The sequence below is a fragment of the Suncus etruscus genome, chromosome 1, assembly GCF_024139225.1.
Source record: "Suncus etruscus isolate mSunEtr1 chromosome 1, mSunEtr1.pri.cur, whole genome shotgun sequence".
Lineage (NCBI taxonomy): Eukaryota > Metazoa > Chordata > Mammalia > Eulipotyphla > Soricidae > Suncus > Suncus etruscus.
In genome coordinates this window covers 159,094,803-159,117,512 of record NC_064848.1, presented here as the reverse complement: position 1 = coordinate 159,117,512, position 22,710 = coordinate 159,094,803, and the positions used below count along the sequence as shown (strand labels likewise).

General features: G+C 43.4%; 1 protein-coding gene across 1 annotated transcript in view; it reads right to left on the bottom strand.

The window, feature by feature from the left end:
• Window positions 1–3,151: 3,151 nt before the first annotated feature.
• The window catches only part of SMYD4 (SET and MYND domain containing 4), a 75,987-nt gene continuing 56,428 nt past the window's right edge, over window positions 3,152–22,710 (bottom strand). The window contains exons 6-11 of the mRNA XM_049782651.1: window positions 16,370–16,552; window positions 15,614–15,777; window positions 12,775–12,907; window positions 11,909–12,025; window positions 11,605–11,728; window positions 3,152–3,929 (exon numbers count right to left, since the gene is read on the bottom strand). Coding sequence (XP_049638608.1) covers window positions 3,776–3,929; window positions 11,605–11,728; window positions 11,909–12,025; window positions 12,775–12,907; window positions 15,614–15,777; window positions 16,370–16,552 — 875 coding nt within the window. The 3' untranslated portion in view covers window positions 3,152–3,775. The remainder of the gene's footprint in view (window positions 3,930–11,604; window positions 11,729–11,908; window positions 12,026–12,774; window positions 12,908–15,613; window positions 15,778–16,369; window positions 16,553–22,710) is intronic.

Below are 22,710 nucleotides of genomic sequence, written 5' to 3'. Positions count from 1 at the left end.
CAATGTCCAACACCCTTCATGAGTGCACATTTCCTCCTCCTAATGTCCCTGGTTTCCCTCCTGCCTGTTCTGCTGTCTGCCTCATGGCAGACATTTTTCTTATCTCTTTTCCATTTTTCTCTTTAGAAACCGTGGTTTGCTATAGTGTTACTAAAGAGGTATCATGCATATCTTTTTGTTTGTTTGTTTTTTTGGCCACACCCAGAGACGCTCAGGGGTTACCACTGGCTCTGCTCTCAGAAATCATTCCTGGAGGGGCGGGAAAGATAGCTCAGCAGTAGGGCATTTGCCTTGTACACAGCCAACCCAGGACGAACATGGGTTTGATCTCTGGCATTATGGATGGTCCCCCAAGCCTGCCAGGACTGATTTCTGAGGGCAGAACCAGGAGTAACCCCTGAGCGCCATGGGTTGTGACCCCCAAACAAACAAAATCATTCCTGGCAGGCTTGGGGGACCATATGGGATTCCGGGATCAAACTTGGGTCAGCCTCGTGCAAGACAAACACCCTACCACTATTCTATTGCTCTGGCCCTTATGTCTTATTTTTAATCTCTATGTATTTTGGTTTTGGGATCACATTTGGCAATGCTCAAGAGCAATGCACTCAGGGTCATTCTTGGTGGTGTTCTGGGATCAGGTGGTGCCTGGGATTGAACTTGGGTCTCCTGCAGGCAACACATGTGTTCCAGCCCTTGAGTTGTCTCTCTGGGACCCAAAAGAAGCTTCTTTTTTGTTTGCTTTGTTTTTGATCACACTTTATGGTTGTCAGGGATAACTGCTGGTTATTCACTGAAGGATCACTCTTGACAGTATTCTGAGGAACAATAAAGAGTGATAAGGATTAAATCCTGGTTTGATGCATGTAAGGCAAATGTCTTATTCACTTTTTTTTTTTTTTTTTTAGAAATAAGAACCATGACAACAGTATGGAACAGAATAATCATAGGACTAAATAAAAATAGATATATTTTTGGCTACATTCGACTAAATGCAGGGATCACTCTTGGCATGGTTTGGGTGACTAACCATATGTGGTGCCAGAAATTATACCTAGGTCAGTTATGTGCAAGGCAAGCACCCTACTCACTGTACTATCACTTCAGTCCTAAAACTAAATTTTTTACTAAAAATATCTCTGTCTTCTACCTGCTTTAGTGATTTACAGGAAGAGAAGTAAAATTCTGGGCCACTCTTGACTCTGTGCTGAGGTGGTGTTCAGGGAACCATGCAGTGGTTCAAATTGTGGTTGGCTGGGGCTGGAGCAATAGTACAAAGGTAGGAGCATTTGCCTTGAAATAGGTTGCTTGATCCCTGGGTTGATGAGCCTGTAAGCTGAGCAGGAGTGATTCCTGAGTGCAGTTACAATAAGCCCAGAGCAATAGCAGGTATGACCCCCTCCAAAAAAAAAACAGCTAAAACAAATCTTGGTTTGCCTTGTATAAGGCAAGGGCCTTGACCCCTATAATATTCCCTCGATCTCATTATTACATTTTAGTATTACAATGGACACTTCTTGGGTATGGTCAGTGTGGGACAGGACAGCAGATAGGGTGCTTGCCTTGCAAGAGGCTAAATCCTGGCTAAAACAAAACAAAAAATCAAAACAGCATGGCTTTATTTGTTTTGCTTCTGGGCCACACCCAGCAGTGTTCAGGGGACCATATGGGGTGACAGATATGAAACTGGGTCAGGTATGTGCAAGGCAATTGCCTTACTCACTGTATTATCTCTCTGGCTTCTGAACCTGGATTTTTTTTTTTCTTTTGTATTTTGGGCCATACTTGGTGGTGCTCAGGGGTTACTCCTGGCTATGTGTTCAGGAATAGCTCCTGGGGGCTGGAGAGATAGCCTGGAGGTAGGGTGTTTGCCTTGCATGCAGAAGGAAGGTGGTTCGAATCCCGGCATCCCATATGGTCCCCTGAACTTGCCAAGAGGATTTCTGAACATAGAGCCAGGAGTAACCCGAGCGCTGCCGGGTGTGACCCAAAAACCAAAAACCAAAAAAAAAAAAAAAAAAAAAAAAAAATTGCTCCTGGCTTGGGGGACCACATTGGTTGCTGGGGGATTGAACCTTGGTCCATTCTAGTCTAGTGTCAGCAAGGCAGACACCTTACCACTCCGTGCCACCGCTCCAGCCCTAAACTTGGCTTTTTTTTTGGGGGGGGAGGGCACACTTGGCAGTGTTCAGGTTTTACTCCTGGCTCTGCACTCAGAAATCGATGTTGGCAGGCTTAGGAGACCATACGGGATGCCGGAATAGAACCCAGCTCTGTCCTGGGTTGGCCTCATGCAAGCAAATGCCCTACCACTGTGCTATGTCACTCCAGCTTGAACCTGGCATTTTTATTTTCATTAGTCATCTGAACTGCCTGGTCACCAGTGGTGATATTATACATCTCACTATATTATAGACATTCAAAGTATCTCCTGGCCTTGTGAGAAGGCTGGGACCTTAACTAAATACTGCCTTACATCCAGAAGGGAGAAAGATGGTTCTTTTTTTTTTTGTTTTTGTTTTTGGGCCACACTCGGCAGTGCTCAGGGGTCATTCCTGGCTCCATGCTCGGAAATCGCTCCTGGCAGGCTCGGGGGACCATATGGGATGCTGGGATTCGAACCACTGTCCTTCTGCATGAAAGGCAAACACCTTATATCCATGCTATCTCTCCGGCCCCGAGAAAGATGATTCTTATCTTCTCTCCAGTTTAAAATACAAGCAGTAGTGCCTGTACACTCAGTATCTTTTGAAAGCACCTTCTTGATACTTATGCAATATATTTTGGGGACCCTCCTCAGTAGTGCTGGGGATCATTAAGGCCATACCTGGTAATGATAGGTGATGATGTGTTAGTAGATTGTTGCTGGAGTCCTGTACATGCTGGACATGTACTTTAACACTTTTAGATATCTCCCAGACTATATCATTCTGTATTTCATTTGGCAGTTAGAGAAAGACTGGTTAAAAAAGTAGATTTTTTTAGGCTTGCTAATAAATAGAACTCAGAAAGTAGGCATTTGTGTTATAAAAGCAAAGTATTTCATCAGTGAGCTTGCCTAGAGTATAGAAATACAGATAACAAAGATTGGAAAATTGGTAGAAAACAAACTTAAGAGTTGCCATCCTGTGAAGAAACTACTCAGAAATAAAATAGTCCCATATTTATTTCTTTCTCTATTCGCAATTTATACTCCACCAATTTTAACAAAGGATTCAAGGAAGTTAGATATCATAAATGAAATTTTGTCTCTAGAGGTAAAGCGCTTCAGTGATTTCTTGCTTTATAATTATTTTTCAATTACAATACAAGTAGTAAGCATTTAAGTTCCCACTGGAGTGGTACACAACATTTCATTACTACTAGAAACCATAGGAATGTTCCAAGGAAACACTACCATCATTTAGCAAGATGGAGTCTAGCCAAAACCCCAGGCTACTTTCCAGATGCCTGCAGATCAGCTAAAATACCTTGAAAGGGCTTCAGATCTCTAGATACCAGTTTTCAGTCTTTTCTGGGAACTGTTTTTTTTTTTTTTTTTTACTGGAAGGCAGTTAACTATTTCAGGAAACACTCATCAAAATAGTTGAACATCTCTTCCCAGTCAATGTTTTCCAAGACTCCATATCTTCTGTCACACACAATAAGCAATGAATGTGAGTAAAGTCCTGTATTTCCCAGTGGAACTATAGTTCCTCCGCAACAACTGAACCTCTTTTCTTTCCTTCATCTTCCTCATCAGACTATTTTCCTGTAGATCCGAGTTCCCTGGAGACTATACTGATGCTTCTACAGGGACTGGGGGCAATTCCAGTAAGCAGGATTTCATCTTTTGTAGCTCCTGGATCTCATCATCTCTTGGGTCACAATGCACCAGCAGGACCTGTTCTGCCCTTTGTATCGTGCTCAGTGCTTCAGGAATTGCAAAGCTGAAACAAAGAAGCAAAGAGAAGAGAATCCACTCATCTAATTGGGCAGATGCTTATGGAGGCCTGCTCAAACTGTCAAAAACACACAATCACAAAAGAAAATTTTTGTCTCAAAGGATCTTATACCTAGGGCACATACAAGATACTAAGGCATGGCCATAAGTACTCTGCATGACCGCATTTTAAAATTGAAAGAAAGAATAATGGCCAGAGGTGGCTCACAGACAGACGCGTGTGCATGCCTGTTGCTCATGACCTCTGGAGCACTACTGAGTGTTGCACTGGTGGGAATGCCCAGAGATAAAACAACAAAATAAAAACAAAAAACGGTAGAAAATATTTCAGGATCAGCAGAAGCTAGGAGTTATAGTTACTTTTCCAAGCACTGAACTGCTACATGGCCTACGGTTTACTTAAGAAACTTCATTTTTGGGCCCGGAGAGATAGCACAGCGGCGTTTGCCTTGCAAGCAGCCGATCCAGGACCAAAGGTGGTTGGTTCGAATCCCGGTGTCCCATATGGTCCCCCGTGCCTGCCAGGAGCTATTTCTGAGCAGACAGCCAGGAGTAACCCCTGAGCAACGCTGGGTGTGGCCCCCCCCCCAAAAAAAGAAACTTCATTTAATTAATTAATTAATTAGTTAATTAAAATGCCAGAATTTTTGTCAAACTTGAAACCTTTTTTTTGTTTGTTTGTTTTTGGGTCAACCGGCAGCGCTCAGAGGTTACTCCTGGCTCTATGCTCAGAAATCGCTCCTGGCAGGCTCAGGGGACCATATGGGATGCTGGGATTCGAACCAACGTCCTTCTGCATGTAAGGCAAATGCCTTACCTCATGCTATCTTTCCATCCCCAAATTTGAAAACATTTTACAAGGCCTTGGCACACTCCAAATTATTCTTGGTGGGTCTGGAATGATAGTATAGCAGGTAGGGTGCTTGTCTTGCACTAGGGCAATGAGGATTCAATTCCCAGCACCTCATCTGAATCCTGAGCATTGCCAGGAGTGATCCCTGAGCACCACCAGGTATGGCCCCAAAACAAAACGAAACAAAACAAAACAAAACAAACAGAAATGTTGCCTTAGGTATCTTCATTTTAGAGTAAACAAGTGCACCAGTTACCTAATTCTTTTTTTGTTCTTTTTTTTTTTGGGGGGGGCGTCACACTTGGTGACGCTCAGGGGTTACTCCTGGCTATGAGCTCAGAAATCGCTCCTGGCTTGGGATGCTGGGGGATTGAACCATGGTCGGTCCTAGACTAGCTCGGGCAAGGCAAATGCCTTACTGCTCCGCACCACTGCTCCGGCCCCTGGTTACCTAATTCTGACTTTTCTTCTCTGCTTAAATGCACTCCTCAGTCCCACCACTAGATCAGTAGTTATCATCTTTTTCTCTTTTTTCCTTAAAAGAGACAGCCTTGATTTTAAAGTTTTTGTTTTTGTTTTGTTTGGGGCCATACCTGATAGTTCTCAGGGCTCACTTCTAGTATGGTGATCTGTGATAAAATCTGACAGGGTTCAGAGGACCTAATGGGTATCAGAGATTGAATTTGGGTTGGTCTCATGCAAGTCAAGCACTCAATCTGCTGTACTATTGTTCTTTTAAGGATTATTGTACTAAAAAATGGAAAAAGTAACCTGACCTCTGCTACTTTGGTGGGCCCATGTCACAGTTCCTGTACTTTGTTTTCTATGCAACCCTTTCACTTGAGATAATCTCTGGCTAAGATCACTGGCCCTATTTGGAACAGAAGGCAGATGCCTTTCCTTCTAACTATGTACCAGTAGCCTCCACACGGGGCTTCTGTCAGATTAATAGGCCCACCAATGCCACTGAAGTGCTATGCAGTATAGATCTACTGACATACCAATCTACTCAGTAAATTTCACACTGCTCATAATTAGTCTTCCTGTCATCTGAGTGAAAAAGGTCAGGGAAGGAAAAGAGCAATGCCCTGCCTTATCCAGAGTCCCTCAGGGGATCTAACTACAAAGACTCACCCTCAGCACAGCAGAAACACTGGGAAACATATGAGAAAGATGTGCAAGAAGCCCACCAAGCTCAATGAGTGAAAACAGGAATACAGAAGGCATAACCAGAACCAATCAGCTCTGTGAAGCCTCAGAAAATGACTTTACTGACATCATGATGAGAACATTCAATGAGCTCAAAGAAACAATGACATAAGTAGTTAGCAATTCACGCAAAAGTGTGAGAGCCAAAATGAGATTAAGACAAGGAGAAATAAAATAAATAAAAATATGGTAGATGATATTAAAAAGTCATTAGTGACAGCATGAAGAGGAAGTTCAATGAGCTCAAAGAAACAATGGCACAAGTAGTCAATAATGCACACAAAAGTGTGGGAGCCTGGGGGCCGGAGAGATAGCATGGAGGTAAGGCGTTTGCCTTGCATGCAGAAGGTCGGTGGTTCCATATGGTCCCCTGAGCCTGCCAGGAGTGATTTCTGAGCACAGAGCCAGGAGTAACCCCTGAGCACTGTCGGGTGTGACCCAAAAACAAAAAAGTGTGGGAGCCAAAATGAGAATATGACAAGTAGAAATGACAGAAATAAATGATATGGTAGGTGATATTAAAAAGTCACTGGGGGCCGGAGAGATAGCATGGAGGTAAGGCATTTGCCTTTCATGCAGGAGGTCATTGGTTCAAATCCCGGCGCCCCATATGGTCCCCCATGACTGCCAGAAGCAATTTCTTTTTTTTTTTTTTTTTTTTTTTTTTTTTGGTTTTTGGGCCACACCCGGTAACGCTCAGGGGTTACTCCTGGCTATGCGCTCAGAGGTCGCTCCTGGCTTGGGGGACCATATGGGACGCCGGGGGATCGAACCGCGGTCCGTCTCCTAGGCTAGCGCAGGTAAGGCAGGCACCTTACCTCCAGCGCCACCGCCCGGCCCCCAGAAGCAATTTCTGAGCCTGGAGCCAGGAATAACCCCTGAGCACTGCTAGGTGTGACCCAAAAACCAAAAGCCAAAAAAAAGTCATTGGGCCCAGAGAGATAGCACATCGGGCGTTTGCCTTGCAATCAGCTGATCCAGGACCAAAGGTGGTTGGTTCGAATCCCGGTGTCCCATATGGTCCCCCGTGCCTGCCACAGACAGGCAGACAGTCAGGAGTAACCCTGAGCACCGCCGGGCGTGGCCCAAAAACCAAAAAAAAGAAAAAGTCATTAGAAGGGGCCGGAACAGTGACACAAGTGGTAGGGCATTTGCCTTGCACACGCTAACCTAGGATTGACCGCAGTTCCATCTCCCAGCATCTCATATGGTCCACCAAGCCAGGAACGATCTGAGCACATAGCCAGGAGTAATCCCTGAGTGTCACCGGGTATGGCTCAAAAACAAAACAAAACAAAAAACCAAACAACAACAACAACAACAAAAAAACCCAAGTCATTAGAAGCTCTGAGCAGTAGAAAACAGCAGATGAGAGAAATACTGAGACACACCAAGAGGGAGATAAACCTCTAGAAAACATCAGAAGATGGAAAAGAGTTCAGAAAAAAAATTGAATAGCACACCAGAGAACTATGGGATGACAGCTCAAGAAGAACAATGTAATCACTGGTGTCCCTAAGGACCAGGAAGGCAAATCTGGTGAAGAACTAATAGTTAAAGAAATTGTATTTAAGGGCTGGAGAGATAGTACAGCAAGTAGAGCATTTGTATTGTATGTGGCTGACATGGGCTTGATGCCCCTCATCCCAAATAGTCTTCCAAGCCTAACAGGAGTAATTCCTTAGTGCAAAGCCAGGAGTAAGACCTGAGCACCAGGGCCTGAGTGGTGGTGCAAACAGTAGGGCATTTGCCTTGCACATGCTAACCTAGGACTGACCACGGTTCTATCCCCCGGAGTCCCATAGGGCCCCCTATGCCAGGTGCGATTTTTGAACACATAGCCAGGGGTAACCCCTGAGTATCACAGGGTGTGGCTCAAACCCCCCCCCCCACACACACATAAAAAGACCTCAGCACCACTAGATGCAGAAAAGGTTTTATTTTCCTTTAAAGAAGCTCCTTTAAGGATTCTTTTCGTTTTGTTTTGTTTTTGGGTCACACCCAGAAGCGGAGCTCAGGGTAAAGCAAATGCCTTACCGCTGTGATATTGCTCTGGCCCCCTCGCTTTAAGGATTCTTTTTTTTTATATACTAGTTTGGAGGACCACATGAGATCCTAGAGATCAAACTCAGTTTTGTTTGTTTGTTTGTTTTTTGGGTCACACCCGGCAGCGCTCAGGGGCTCTGGCTCTACCTCAGAAATTGCTCCTGGCAGGCTCGGGGGACCATATGGGATGCCGGGATTCGAACCAACGTCCATCTGCATGAAAGGCAAATGCCTTACCTCCATGTTATCTCTTTGGCCCCTAATTCAGTTTTGATCCTGCAATGCAATGTAAGCGCTCTATCTGTTTTGCTATCTCTCTAAGCTAAACCTAGCTAAGGGATTTGATACATTTTTAATAAAGAATTAACATCTCATTTATATTGAATGTTCTATGTCTGATGAGGTTTTATTTTTATATCCATAGGTTTTTATTGTAACCTTTTACTTATTAATGCAGACACTTAAGAAATATCAATAATATATTTTCTAATATAGGGGCCAGAGCATTAGTATAGTGTGTAGGGCACTTTTCCTGTACCGGGTCCAATCTCTGGCACCCCATATATTCCCCTGAGTCTACCTGGAAGAATACCTAAGTGCAAAGCCAGGAGTAAATCCTAAGCACCTCTGGTTGTAGCTAAAAAATAAAAAACAAGGGGCCGGAGAAATGACAAGGAGGTAGGGCGTTGTTTGCCTTGCATGCAGAAGGACATTGGTTTGAATCCTGGCATCCCATGTGGTCCCCGAGACTGCCAGGAGCGATTTCTGAGTATAGAGCCAGGAGTAACCCCTGAGTGCTGCCAGGTGTGACCCCAAAAGCAAAAAATAAAGAAAAACAAAATAAAATTTTTTTTACTTCTAGGGCCGGAGAGATAGCATGGAGATAGGGCATTTGCCTTGTATGGAGGACAGTGGTTCGAGTCCCACATTCCATGTGGTCCCCAAGCCTGCCAGGAGCAATTTCTGAGCATAGAACCAGGAGGAACCCCTGAGTGCTGCTGGGTGTGATCCAAAAAAATTTTTTTTCCTTCTAATATAAAGCCAATATTCCCTTTCTTCTACTTTTTTTTTTTTTAACCTTGGGAAGGCCGCACCCAGTGGTGCTCAGAATTTACTTTTGGCTCTGCACTCAAAAATCGCATCCCTGGTCATCTGCTTGCAAGGCAAACACCCTACTACTATGCTATCACTCTGGACCAATTATTTAGTATTTAAAAAAATATTTTTATTTATAAGTTTGTGAAATTTCAGGAGATTAGCTCTGATCATCTCTATGTGTGTAGGTCCTGCCACATTCATGTATAAATACACAAAAGAGATCTCTCCTGTACATGGGATAAAAAGAAACATCGTAAGACAACAACAAATGGTCAAAGTCATCATTACTGAACATTTCATCCATTGAACTTACAGTGGGAGAGAGGCTTGAAAGGGTCCTTGGGATTCTGGTGGAGGGAAGGGGCTTTCTGATGATGTGTCTAATGTTAGAATGATGGATGTATGAAAAGTGTGATTAACAGTATTGTAAATCCCAGCACCTCAATAAGAATGGTTGAAAACATAAACAAAAAACAATAAAACCCAACTAAGTTATTGCAAAATTAACATATTATTACAAGAACAAAGTTAGCATTTGGCCTAATTGTGTATAATGCAGTGTATTTTCAGCTGCCTGCAAGCATGCAGGCTCTCTTACCAGATGGGAACTGGATGAATTATTGAATGAAACATGAATTATTAAATAAAAAATTTGAATTTTATTTAACTCTTAAAAAAGGAATTGAAAAAGTGATAAAGTACTTTTGGAATTTAATGATTTGTATTTAAAAGGTTGACAAGTGTTGACAAAGATTCACTGGAAATAATGCAAGCAAGCAGGAAAATAGTTAGTAGTACTGAAACATTACCAAAATAATTGTAGGATACAGGGCTGATCTGCTGTAACAACCCTCTTAGGTGCTGTCATTGATGTACAAAGTGATTTTTTTCCTAACACACTGTAGCATCATGAGCAACATTCAAAATACCAATGGGAAAAACTCATAGATCTCCTTAAATGTTTCTTACAGAGAGGATTTTTTGTTGTTATCTTTGGGCCACATCTGGCTGTGCTTAAAGCTTACTCCTGGCTCTGCTCAGGGATCACTCCTGGCAGTACTCAGAAGACCATATGTGGTGCTGGGGATCCAACCTGGTTCAGACACATTTAAAAAAAATGCCTTACCCACTATACTTTCTCTTGCCCCAGATATCACTTCAATTTTTCATACACTAGAAGCGTAGATTGAGTATATTTGGATCAAACAACAATCCACTTAAAAGGAACCGAGTCTAGAGCCTCATAGTACCAATATAGAGTTCAGGAATATAGTACTGATACTCCTAAAGTACAAAACATACATTTTTTAAAATTTTTGTTCGTTTGTTTTTGGGTCACACCCAGTGGCGCTCAGGGATCACTCTGGGCTCTGCACTCAGAAGTCTCTCCTGGCAGGCTCAGGGAGACTATATGAAATGCTGGGATTCAAACTAGGGTCTGTCCCTGTGTTTGCTGTGGCAAACACCTTACCACAGTGCTACCTCTCCGGGCCTCAAACATAAAATTCTTAGATGACACATTGCTATAAGCTCTATTAAATAGCTAGTCATAGAACTGGATCATTGGATAATTTAATTTAATTTTTAGTTTTTGAGTCATACCCAGCTGTGCTCGGGACTTACTGCTGGCTCAAAGAAAACCAAAACAGGATTTTAATACAGGGTTTATTGTGTTTTGTTCTTGAATCATATATCTGGTAGTATTTGGAGATTATTCCAACGGTGCTAGGATACTGTGTGGAGCCAGGGAATGAACCCAAGACCCCCTGTACATAAAGCAGTCCTTTGCGCGTCTCTTGGTGCCTGCTTTTTAAATTCATTTTTGTATGCAGGGGACCAAAGCCATAATTGTAAGGTATTCACTTTGTCAATGAGTCATCCTGATCCTAGAACAACTGCTTAACAGTAACAGAATTGGGCATGGAAATGGTTCAAAGGTCTGGAAGACATACTTTATCTAGGGGTCTATGGGAGGGTCTGATCCCTGAAATTGCATAGGTCCCCAGCACTATGGAGAGTGACCATAGAGCACTGAGCTATGCATAGCTGAGCACCACCAGGTGTGGCCCAACCCGAGCCCCTCTTGCTCTAATATAAATCCAGGATGGAACAGAAGGAAAAGGAAGAGAACCTAGTGTTGAGGGTGCTGATAATGAGATCCTCTCGAGGACTTGGAATAATTGATTTTCACATGGGTGATGGGGTTGTGTGACATGTTTTTCCAGGGAGCTAAAACATCATTTAGAGGTAGGTCTAAGACTTTCAGGAGGAAATATGAAAGCTTCAAGTTTTTTAGCAAAACAGAAATAAAGGCTCTCTCCTGGAAGGGGCATGAAGTTTGGACATGCTTAAACACACCATAGAAAAAAGACTCATACAGAGAAGAAGAGTCTAATGAAAGACAAAACAGGATTATATATCCAAGCCATGTGCTAGAAATGGGAGAAAGACTTACCCATTGAAAAAGATCTGGGCTAGTTTGAAGAGCTCATGGCCCATTTCAACACTGGATGGCCCATGGTGAACCTCAACTACTTGGAGACTCTTCTGTAGGTGGATAGCTGACTTCTGCCAGTCCCCTGCAAGGCAAGAAGAATCTAGTTAAAAAAAAAAAGAACCATAATCAACTGTGGAGGAATAAGTTCAAGGGGAGGAAAGTGAAGTGGAAGGGAGTGACAGCAGATGGTTGAAAGGCTAAGATGAGGCTCGGGTCTTAACCAAACATACAAGCAGGTTTGTTCCTCAGACTCACACCATACCTAACGCAGCATAGGCCTGGGCCAGGCCATCTTCGATCTCTCCCACCACTGTGTGTTCCTCTGACAGGAAGCTCTCAGCATCATGCTGGCAGCCCAGCAACACTTGAATGGCTTGCTCTACTGATTGAAAATAGCCTCATTATGGACAGAACCCAGTCCGAGAAATGAGAATACAGCGCTCAAGTCTATATTGGTGATGTTAAATGTAGCTACCTGCTTCTGTCTCCTTCACTGTCTCCTTCACTAACCCACAACTTCTGTCCCAAGAGACTTGCTACCTTCTCATGCTTTCTCCTCTCATAAGCCTCCCTATATTTACTCTAGGTTTCCAACTGCAGTTTGAAGTGGAATGACCACATTCCACTAGAGTTATTACTGCTCTTGACTCTGAATTCTAAGGGAAAGGTCAACTTTCTTAAAGCAGAAAAAAAAAATTCCCACAATGGCAGTTTTCAAGGGTAATGAGTTCTACAATTTCCTCTCTGAAAAACAAAATGTCTCTCCATTGGAATATGCCCACTGCTCCAGAACAATCTCCCTAACAAGTTTGGTCATTAGAATCCAAATAAAATAATACTGTAGTTCTGGAGCTGCTATGAGCTCATAGGTGTCAGCATCCCCCTTCAGGGGACTTTAACTTGGCTATCTGATGCCTAGAGAACAGGAGCCGAAATCATTTGGCTCCTTTTCAAGGACATCACGTGAGCTAGTTAGGGTTTGGTCTCATTGGCTTACACAGCCATCTTGTGGCTGGCATGGGGATAATTAAAGTCAACTCTTGAACCATCACAGTTTCCTTGAGTCCAAGGTGATCTCAGAATGAAAAAGGGAGGGACTGGAGGATCAAGGCAGGGAGCTGGACTCACCTAGTTTACTATTTTGAAGAAGCTTCCTGGCCATCCTGATCTGTTGCTGGAGGTCCTTTAACTGAGCGATGAGGCGATCCCGCCTGACTGATTCAGTACAAGATAAATTGCTGCAGCTCAGCACTTCATCTCCCTGTGAAAGTCAGTTTTGTCTTTATTTCTACACTAGGGTGGGCTAGTTATATTGCATGTGCTTATATTATATGCCTGGTCTATTGCTTCTTCCCAGATGGGAAAGACTGCAATCATGCCCTGTGACCAAAATCCACTAGACCTCCCTTCCTCCCTCCCTTTCTTCCTTCCTTCCTGTCATTGAGCCACACCTAATTATGCTCTCAGGGTTGCTCCTGGCTTAGAACTCAAAAGGGGTCACTCCTGATATTCAGGATCATATGGTACCATATATTGAACCCAGAACTCCCACATGTTAGATTTAATTTTTGTAACCAAACTGGTAGAGTACATAATTTCTCTTTATTATTGTTTTTGGTTTTTGGGCCACACCTGGCGGCCACTCTCAGGGGTTACTCCTGGCTCTGCACTCAGAAATCACTCTTCGCAGGCTCAGGGGACCATATGGAATGTTGGGATTCAAACCACCATTGGTCCTGGGTCAGCCACTTGCAAGGCAAAAGCCCTACCACTGTGCTATCTCTCCATCCCCATAATTTCTTTATTTCTATGACCCCCACACTTCTCTGGGGACAGAACTCTGAACTAGATACATTTCTAATGTTTATTAAAAAAAACACAACAAAGAAAATAGTAGGAAAAATCAGCCGGAGAGAGCATGGAGATAAGGCGTTTGCCTTGCATGCAGAAGGATGGTGGTTCAAACCCCAGCATCCTATATGGTCCCCTGTGCCTGTCAGGAGCAACCCCTGAGAACTGCCGGGTGTGACCCAAAAACCAAAAAAAACAAAACAAACAAACAAACAAAAAAAGAAATAGAAATAGTAGGAAAGATCATTAGTGAAGTCTCACCACATTTGACCCGGACTGAGCCTGCAGCTTCAGCTTTGGGTTTCAGGCCACATCCTGCAATGTTCAAGGCTTACTCCATTCTGACTCTAGGTTCAAGGAACAATTCTGGCAGGGTTCGGGTGACTGTAATTCACCCAAATAAAGTGCTGGGGATTGAACATGAGTTTGCCATGTGCACATTAAGCGCCCTATCCACTGTATTATCACTCTGGCACTTGTAACTTTGGCTTGCTAACAAAATGATTCCACATTAGTATTGATAGTTCCCTGAAGAACACTGTACCCTATGAGAATAATCTCTAAAGTAGATATTTACTGTTCCTCAGAAGCTAATATCCTTAGTCTCATTTGGAAATAGCAACCTTCTTTCTCCTGAGGATGGCTGACCTTCCCATAGGCAGTGCTGGCAGTTGAGGGAGAAAGCGCATGCCTCACATGCCTCCTGTCTGCTCACTCACTGATCCCAAAGAGCAGAAGAAAATGACATGGTTCAGATTTCCTTCCAGGCAGAGCACAATGAAATTTTAGTCCAGATCTTAGAATGGCACCTGTTAACCTCTTAGCAGAGAAAGAGGTCACAGCTGCTGGTAGCCATGTGGCTACCATAAAAGGCAAGTTTAGGACCAGGGAGATAGAACCAGGGTTAAGGTATTGGCTTTGCATGTGGCTGACATGCTATGGTCCCCTGAGCACTGCCAGGAATTACTCCTGAGTAGAGCAAGGAGGTCTCTGAGCAATGCCAGATGTGGCTCCAATCCTCACCCTCTATCTCCCCAAAAGGAGAAAAGGCAGTATGAGGAATGGGCTGAGAAAATGAAGCTAGAGAAAAAAACTAAGTCTTGGGGAGCCAGAGAGATAGTACAGTGGGCAAGGTGCTTGCTTGCTTCCATTTGATCAGCCCAAATTTGAACCAAACCAAATAAATAAAAATTAGTATTTTAAAAAATTGGGTGTTTGGGGCCGGGAAGGTGGCACTAGAGGTAAGGTGTCTGCCTTGCAAGCGCTAGTGTAGGACGGATAGCGGTTCGATCCCCCGGCATCCCATATGGTCCCCCCAAGCCAGGGGCGATTTCTGAGCTCATAGCCAGGAGTAACCCCTGAGCGTCAAATGGGTGTGGCCCAAAAACCAAAATAAAACACAAACAAACAAACAAAAAAAATGGGTGTTGGGGACATTGAGTCCCTGGATCAGGTTGTGTCAGAAGCACACCTGCCCTAGCATCTTATTCATTTTGTTTCTTTGGCTACACCAAGCACTGCTCAGGGGTTAGTCTTGGCAGTGTCAAGGGACCATATGGGATGCAGGGATCTAACCTGAGCTGGCTGCTTGGAAGGCAAATGCCCTCCCTGCTATACTATTACTCCAGCCTACTTTAATAAAGAATTATTTGGTTTTTGGAGCAAAAATTGCTTAGGGGTTACTCTCTCTCACCTCTCTCTCTTAGGGGTTACTCTTTCTCCTCTCTCAGGGGTTACTCTCTCTTCTCTCTCTGCTTTCTCTCCTCTCCTCTCCCCTCCTCTCCCCTCCTCTCCACTCCCCCCAAGGTTACTCTCTCTCTGCTCTCTCCTCCCCCCCTCTCAAGGGTTCCTCTCTTTCCTCTCTCTGTCTCTTTCTCTGTCTCTCTCTTTCTCTCTCTCTCTTAGGTATTCTTCCTGTTATTTGCAAGTGAAAGAAGAATCACTAAAAGTGACCTTCCTAGTGATTCCTGCAGAGGGCTAAATCAGTGGGGAAGGTTGGAAGGAGAGAGACTGTTCTGCTCTCAGCATTGCTAAATCCCAACAGCTTCTTCCTACAGATTTATGGCTTTTGCCTGGCTTCCAGGAGAGGTAGGGATGAGAAGAAGCACAGATTTACCTGCAAGAGTGCTCTGCAAACTTTACAACAGAAGGCTTCCCACCTGGGTATTGCATTGAAATTGCACTTCTCCTTTTCACAGGCGGGGCAGCAGCAGTCAAAGAAATACTGAGACCTCAGTTTTTGCTGCCTTTCTGCAACACCCATCCTACTTTCATGAGGCCCTGCAGAGAGATCACACTTGGCCAGTTTTTAATGCAAGAGAGTCAAGCACCAATTGAAGAGTCTTCAGCTCAGGAGTAGGTCTGGTTAATTCTCATCACATGACAGGTTCTTTTCACATAAACATTTGAGGAACTGGATAAAAGCATACATTACTCCCAAGTGGCAGATATAGGATGCAAAAGAAGCCAAAATACCATTCTTAGCTCATTTTCAGAATAGGAAGTTTACACAGAGATTAAGTAGTGGACTAATGAGTATTGTAGACAAAATAGGGCCTCAACAAGGAGGCTTTTTTTTTTTTTTTTTGGGCCACACCCAGCATTGCTCAGGGGTTACTCCTGGCTATCTGCTCAGAAATAGCTCCTGGCAGGCACGGGGGACCATATGGGACACCGGCATTCGGACCAACCACCTTAGGTCCTGGATCGGCTGCTTGCAAGGCAAACGCTGCTGTGCTATCTCTCTGGCCCGAAGAAGACATTTTTTTTAAGGAGGGCGGGGGGGGGGGGGGAGTATGTGCTCCCTCTTATAGAAGGCTGCACTGGCAGCACATCCCAGCTATGGCTCCTTCTCACAGGCTAGCTGGCTTACCATAGCAGTGGAGGATCTCCTGCCCTTTCCCAATCTTCTGGGATGCACGAACTGTGGCCACAGTGCCCAGGAAGGACACACTTGTGTTTGGGCTGCAGGAATGGTTCAGGAGGCTGACAACTGGGAAGATGCCTGTGGCAAGGCGGATCTGCCTGCTGTCAGTAATGATGTTCTCTTTAGAGCCTTGAAAAGACAAGAAGATAAAAGAGGAAATATGTCAGGACATTACTCCTGGCTTCGCATTTCGCTATCAGATGATGAGTTGGGCCACTGCGCCTGCAGCCCATCTGAGTCACAGCTCCACTGCCGGATCCAATGTGAATCAGATGGAACATGACGCACCCACAGACTCTGGCCCCCAGGAACCAAAGCAAAAGAGCACAGGAAAAGTCCGCCGGATGACAGATTCTGGCCACTGTGTCGCAGTACTGTTAAAAAATAAAACACAACAGAGGCCAGAGCGGTGGTGCAAATGGTAAGGTATCTGCCTTGCCTGCACTAGCCTAAGACGGACGGGCCACAGTTTGAGCCCCTGGCATCCCATATAGTCCCCCAAGCCAGGAGCAATTTCTGAGCGCATAGCCAGGTGTAACCCCTGAGCGTCACCGGGTATGGCTCAAAAAAAAAAAAAAACAAAAAAAAAACACCACACACAACAAAACAACAACAACAAAACACCCAAAGATTAGAATTAGTATAAAAGAACTAAGCAGGGAGCTTTCATCTTCAATAGTTTCATCTGTGATAATTTCGTAATGAAATGTTCATGAGGACATAGGACACAGAAACCTGACCTGTACAGGCTACTTTCCAGAGACCTGAATCCAAGTGCTTTTGATAACTGGTCATTAATTGCATCATAAAATAAGCAAGTAATTGAGTATCCCAAGCTAAACAATTTTATAGTATATTTTTTCTTGTTTTTGCTTTATTTAGTTTTGGTTTTGGGCCACACCTGGCGGTGCTTAGGGTTTATTCCTGGCTCTGTGCTTGGGAATCACTCCTGGGTTATGGGGAACATGTGGAATGTTGGGGATCAAACCCAGGTTTGCTGCCAGCAAGGCAAATGGCCTCCCTGTTGTATTACTGCTCCAGTTCTATAAACTAGTTTTTTGTTATTTTGTTTTGTTTTTCTGAGCCACACCCAGTGACGCTCAGGGGTTATTCCTGACTACGCGCTTAGAAATTGCTCCTGGCTTGGGGGACCATATGGGACACCAGGAGATGGAACAGAGGTCCGTCCTAGGTCAGCTGCATGCAAAGCACACGTCCTTACCGCAGCGCCACCGCTCCAGCCCCCTATAATCTAATTTTTAGAGAAAAATCAGTATTCCTTATGTTTACCTGTTCATTTTTTTTGTTTTGTTTTGTTTGTTTGTTTGTTTGACTAACTTTATGGAAAATCAGTTAGCAGCAGTTTTCTTTGTTTTTTTTGTTTTTTGGGTCACACTCGGCAGCACTCAGGGGTTTTTGGGCCAGACCCATAACGCTCAGGGGTTATTCCTGGCTCTTGCTCAGAAATTGCCTCTGGCAGGGTATTCGAACCACCATCCTTCTGCATGCAAAGCAAATGTCCTACCTCTAGGCTATCTCTCTGGGCCCCTAAGTTAGCAATAGTTTTCACTAGAAACTATGCTCTGTACTAGTTCTAGTCAAGCTAGTATTTGAGTTATATTCCCTTCTCTGACACATAATCAAGTAATTTAACAAAATGAATTAGGAAGAAAAAAGGCTCCTATAAAAAGAAAAAAATGGGGGAGAGACAGAGACAGAGAGAGGAGAACAAAAGAGGAAGAGAAGAAAAGTATCTGCCATAAAAACAAGCCGGGCAGTATGGAAGGAAAAGTGGGGACTTGGGTGGCAGGAAAATGTATACTGGTGATAGGATGGCTGTTGAAACATTGATTGAAACTCAACCATCTACAATTTTGTTAACTGTGTATCTCATGATGATTAAATAAACAAACAAAAAAAAACCCATAAAACAACAAAAAACAAACCAAGTGAAGGGAGAGGGTTTGAAGCAATAGTATAGTGGGTATGGATTTTGCCTTGCACACAGCGGAAGGAAGGAAGGAAGGATGGAAGGACGGGAAGGAAGGAAGGAAGGAAGGAAGGAAGGAAGGAAGGAAGGAAGGAAGGAAGGAAGGAAGGAAGGAAGGAAGGAAGGAAGGAAGGAAGGAAGGAGGGAAGGAGGGAAGGAAGGAAGGAAGGAAGGAGGGAAGGAAGGAGGGAAGGAGGAAAGGAAGGAGGGAAGGAGGGAAGGAGGGAGGGAGGAAGGAAGGGAGGGAGAGGGAGATAAGGGAGGAAGGGATAGAAAGATAAAAGCATCAAAGTTGGGCCAGAGAGACCATACAGAGGATAAGGTTTTTGCCTGTATCTGACTCAGATTTGATCCTCAGCATCCTGTATAGTATGTCTCCTGAGCATTGCTAGGAGTGATTCCTGAGTACATAACTAGGAGTAAATCCTGAGCATCAATAGGTGCCCTTTCCACACACATAAAAAAAAAAAAAAAAAAAAAAAAAAAGGAAGAAAAAGGCTTCTAAACATTGAAGTGATTTCTTTCCTTTTTTGTGAGGGGAGGGGTCACACCAGGCAGTGCTCAGGGGTTACTCCTGGCTCTGTGCTCAGAAATCACTTCTGGCAGGCTTGGGGGACCATGTGGGATGCCGAGAATTGAACCAGGGTCCAACTTGGTTCGGCCACGTGCAGGGCAAATGTTCTACCGCTGTGCTATTGCTCTAGCACAGATTTCTTTTTGTTATTTTACTTGGACTACACCCAGCAGTGTTCAGTTTTCTTCTGACAGGCTAGATAGAGAACCATATAAGGGATCAAATCGAGATCAGCCATGTGTGTAAGTCAAGGGCCCTACTTGTTTTACTATCTCCTTGGCTCCAGGGGTGATGCTATTTCTGCAGCAAAATCCATGCATGTGGATTCATATGTAAGGTCTCTGTATTCTTCCTGCAGGCCTACTTGCTCTTATTTTAGACACTATTCTAAATGACTCGTTATCCAGTTTCTCAGCATACACAATAGTCCACAGAGACTTGTACAGGGAAGTAGGTATTCTGACAACAATGAGAGAGACAGATGATAGATAGGAGAAGGAGGCAGACATTTACACTAGAACAACAGCCTTAAGGCAAACAAAACTGGTATACCTCACGTTTTACTGAGCTCTAATGTTTCACTTAACCAGACGCTTCTAGACAGATGCTACACTGCCATGAGTTTTTGCAATAGCCACACACATTCCAGGACTATGTACAGGTCATATCAGTAACCTTGGGGCACCCAATAATGGCCTGTTGAAAGAAGCTTTGGTTTAAGTATGAGAAAATGCTATTTCCAATAAAACTGAAAAATGAAAGATAGTGTAACTTAAAGGCAAACTTTCCATTTTCTGGAAAACCCTCAGATATTTGTGAAATATGCCAAGAATCCCAAACTATCAATCGCTCAAGAAATAGAGTAGTTGAGATACAAGTATAATAAAGAAAACATTATGAACTGCCATGTAAAAATATTCTAGAGGGGAAAATATCAAATATAGGAATAATGTTGTTTCTTTGAAGATTATCATATTAGCTATTCCTATGAATGATAAAAATAGATTTGAAAAAATTCACAGGGAATCCAAATGAGTCAATTTTGGTCAATCCTACAAATTGTATTGAAATCTTTTATCAGAGCTTCTCTCAAGTGCTTAACTGATTTTCGTCTCCCCTCCTTGTTCCTCCACCTTGTCCAATGCTTACCTTCTGGCATATGTGCTAATGAGCAGTGAAAATGCTAAAAGGTAGGCAGCAGGAAGGAGAATTACAGGGCATGAACAGTTTGTAGTCTGAATAATCAGCCTCTGCATAATTAAAAGTTGACTTGCATTCCCAACTACTGATAACTGGCAATCTATATTAGAACAGTTGCTAAAATTTTCCCAGAAGAAATGATCACAATACTGTGAGTAATGTCAGCTTCTTGAATTATTTATAGAATATCCTCTAAGAGAAGCAGGCTCAGGAACTGAGTGGGGTGCATATTTATGCCAGAGTTGAGTCTCTAATTGTTTTTAAAAATTAAGTATTGATTAAAAAAAAACCTATTCAATATTTTACATTCTTCATCTATTAGTTGAGGTAATAAAAAGTAAAAAATATATGTATGTACCCTATCACCAAAATTTAATATGTGACATTCTATGAATAAATATAAAAAAGGAGTTATTATTTAACCAAGTGTACCATGCTAATATCCCTAGCACATTTAAAATGAGATTCAAACCAAGGAAGGGGGAAGATTCATTCATTATACTCCAAAATAAACCTATTCTTTAAAAAAAAAAAGTTTTATTTTTATTTTTGGGCCACACCCAACAGTGCTCAGGGTTTATTCCTGACTCTGTGCTCAGGGATCACTCCTGGCAGTGTTCAGGGGACCATATGGTATTTGGGGATCAAATGCAGGGTGGCAGCATGCAGGGCAAGTGCCCTACTTGCTATACTACTGTCACAACAGTATATGTTTAAATATCAAGTAATCAAACCGAAGGCTGTCAATTCTTGGTTGCTGGAGAGTAAAAGCAAAGGACAATGTTTGATCTGAATCTACATAGACACTAAGCCTTATCACTCCTGGCAGGAATAGCCTGGTAGAAAATAGTGTTGTGATATTATACACCACCAATGTGCCTTTCCATGGAGAAACAACCACACACACAAGTCCAGGAGATCATTGGGGCCAACCCGTCCTCAGGATATGTTCCAGAGAGAAGCTTCTGAGCAACTTTGATTAAAGAAGATTATATAAAGACAACAACATACATTTTTATAGGTTTTTGTTAAAAGTCTATCCTTGTTTAACACTTTAATCTTTCTTCTATGTTACTAATGAAACAGCTGCTAATGAAATTCAATGAGAACACTAAACTGGGAGGTGTTGGAATCCCAAAGAAATAATAAAAAGGGATATAAGAAGATTAGAAATTTGAGCAGATAAAAACAAAATTAGATTGAATTCAAAAATGGAAGTGAACACTGCTGGTGGATAACAGGTATGACTTTCCTGGAGGGCAATGTTGTAATATATATTAGTGCCTTGACAAAGGTGACAGGGTCTGGTGAGGTAGAGGGGTAGCATGCTGGCTTCAAGCATCTGTTCTGCAAGTATGTGTAATGAATTCAAATTCCTGGTGTCCCTGCATACAATTCTGGCAACTTGCTGTGTGATTTTTGAGGCCACTCCATAGTTGGGTGTGTGAACACTACAAAACCATATGTGGGGGCCAGAGAGATAATACTTCAAGGCATGTGCCACAGTACTGCCTTCTGTCTCCAATGTGGCAATGTGGGGGGGGGGAGAGAGGGAGAGAAAAAGAGGAGAGAGAGAGAGAGAGAAAGAGAGAGAGAGAGAGAGAGAGAGAGAGAGAGAGAGAGAGAGAGAGAGAGAGAGAGAGAGAGAAAAGATGAGACTACTCTGGCAAATCTTGCAAGTTAAAATGAAACTAAAATGATATATGAATGTCAGGACCAGAAAGTTTGACCCTGGACAAGCACAACTATCATTTACACAAGCCACTAAGTAAGCACCATGGCTGGATGTGTGACCTTGGTCACTGCAACAACAAAGGGAAGAGAGGTGGAGGAGGGAATACATACATTTAATTAGAAAAAGGTTTTTGGGGGCATGTCATCCCAGTAGTGCTTAGGAAGCCCATAGGCTTCTTCCAGCCAACTGGCCAATTGGCTATGGCTCAATGATAGGGCTAGAGGATGCACAGCTGCTTGAGCCCCGTCCTGCCAGTGATGACCCAGGCCACTTTGGTGATGCTTTGGGGATCATGTGATGCTGGAGATCGAACCATGATCAGCAGCAGACAAGACAAATCTGCCTGAATGCCATTACTCTGGCTTTTGTCCCCATCTCCCAATTTAAAAAGTTGACATTAAAAAATACATATATCACTTGAATGATTTTCATTATAAAACAATGAGTTGGGGCGGGATCAGTGCCGCAAGCGGTAAGGCAATTACCTTGCAAGCAGCTAACCCAGGACAGATTGCGGTTCAATCCCTGACGTTCCATATGGTCCCCCAAGCCAGGAGCAATTTCTGAGCGCAAAGCCAGAGTAACCCCTGAGCATCACTGGGTGTGGTCCAAAAACCAAAAAAAGAAAAAAAAAACAAAAAACAAAACAAAACAAAAAAAAAAACGGGCCCGGAGAGATAGCACAGCAGTGTTTGCCTTGCAAGCAGCCGATCCAGGACCAATGGTCGTTGGTTCGAATCCCGGTGTCCCATATGGTCCCCCGTGCCTGCCAGGAGCTATTTCTGAGC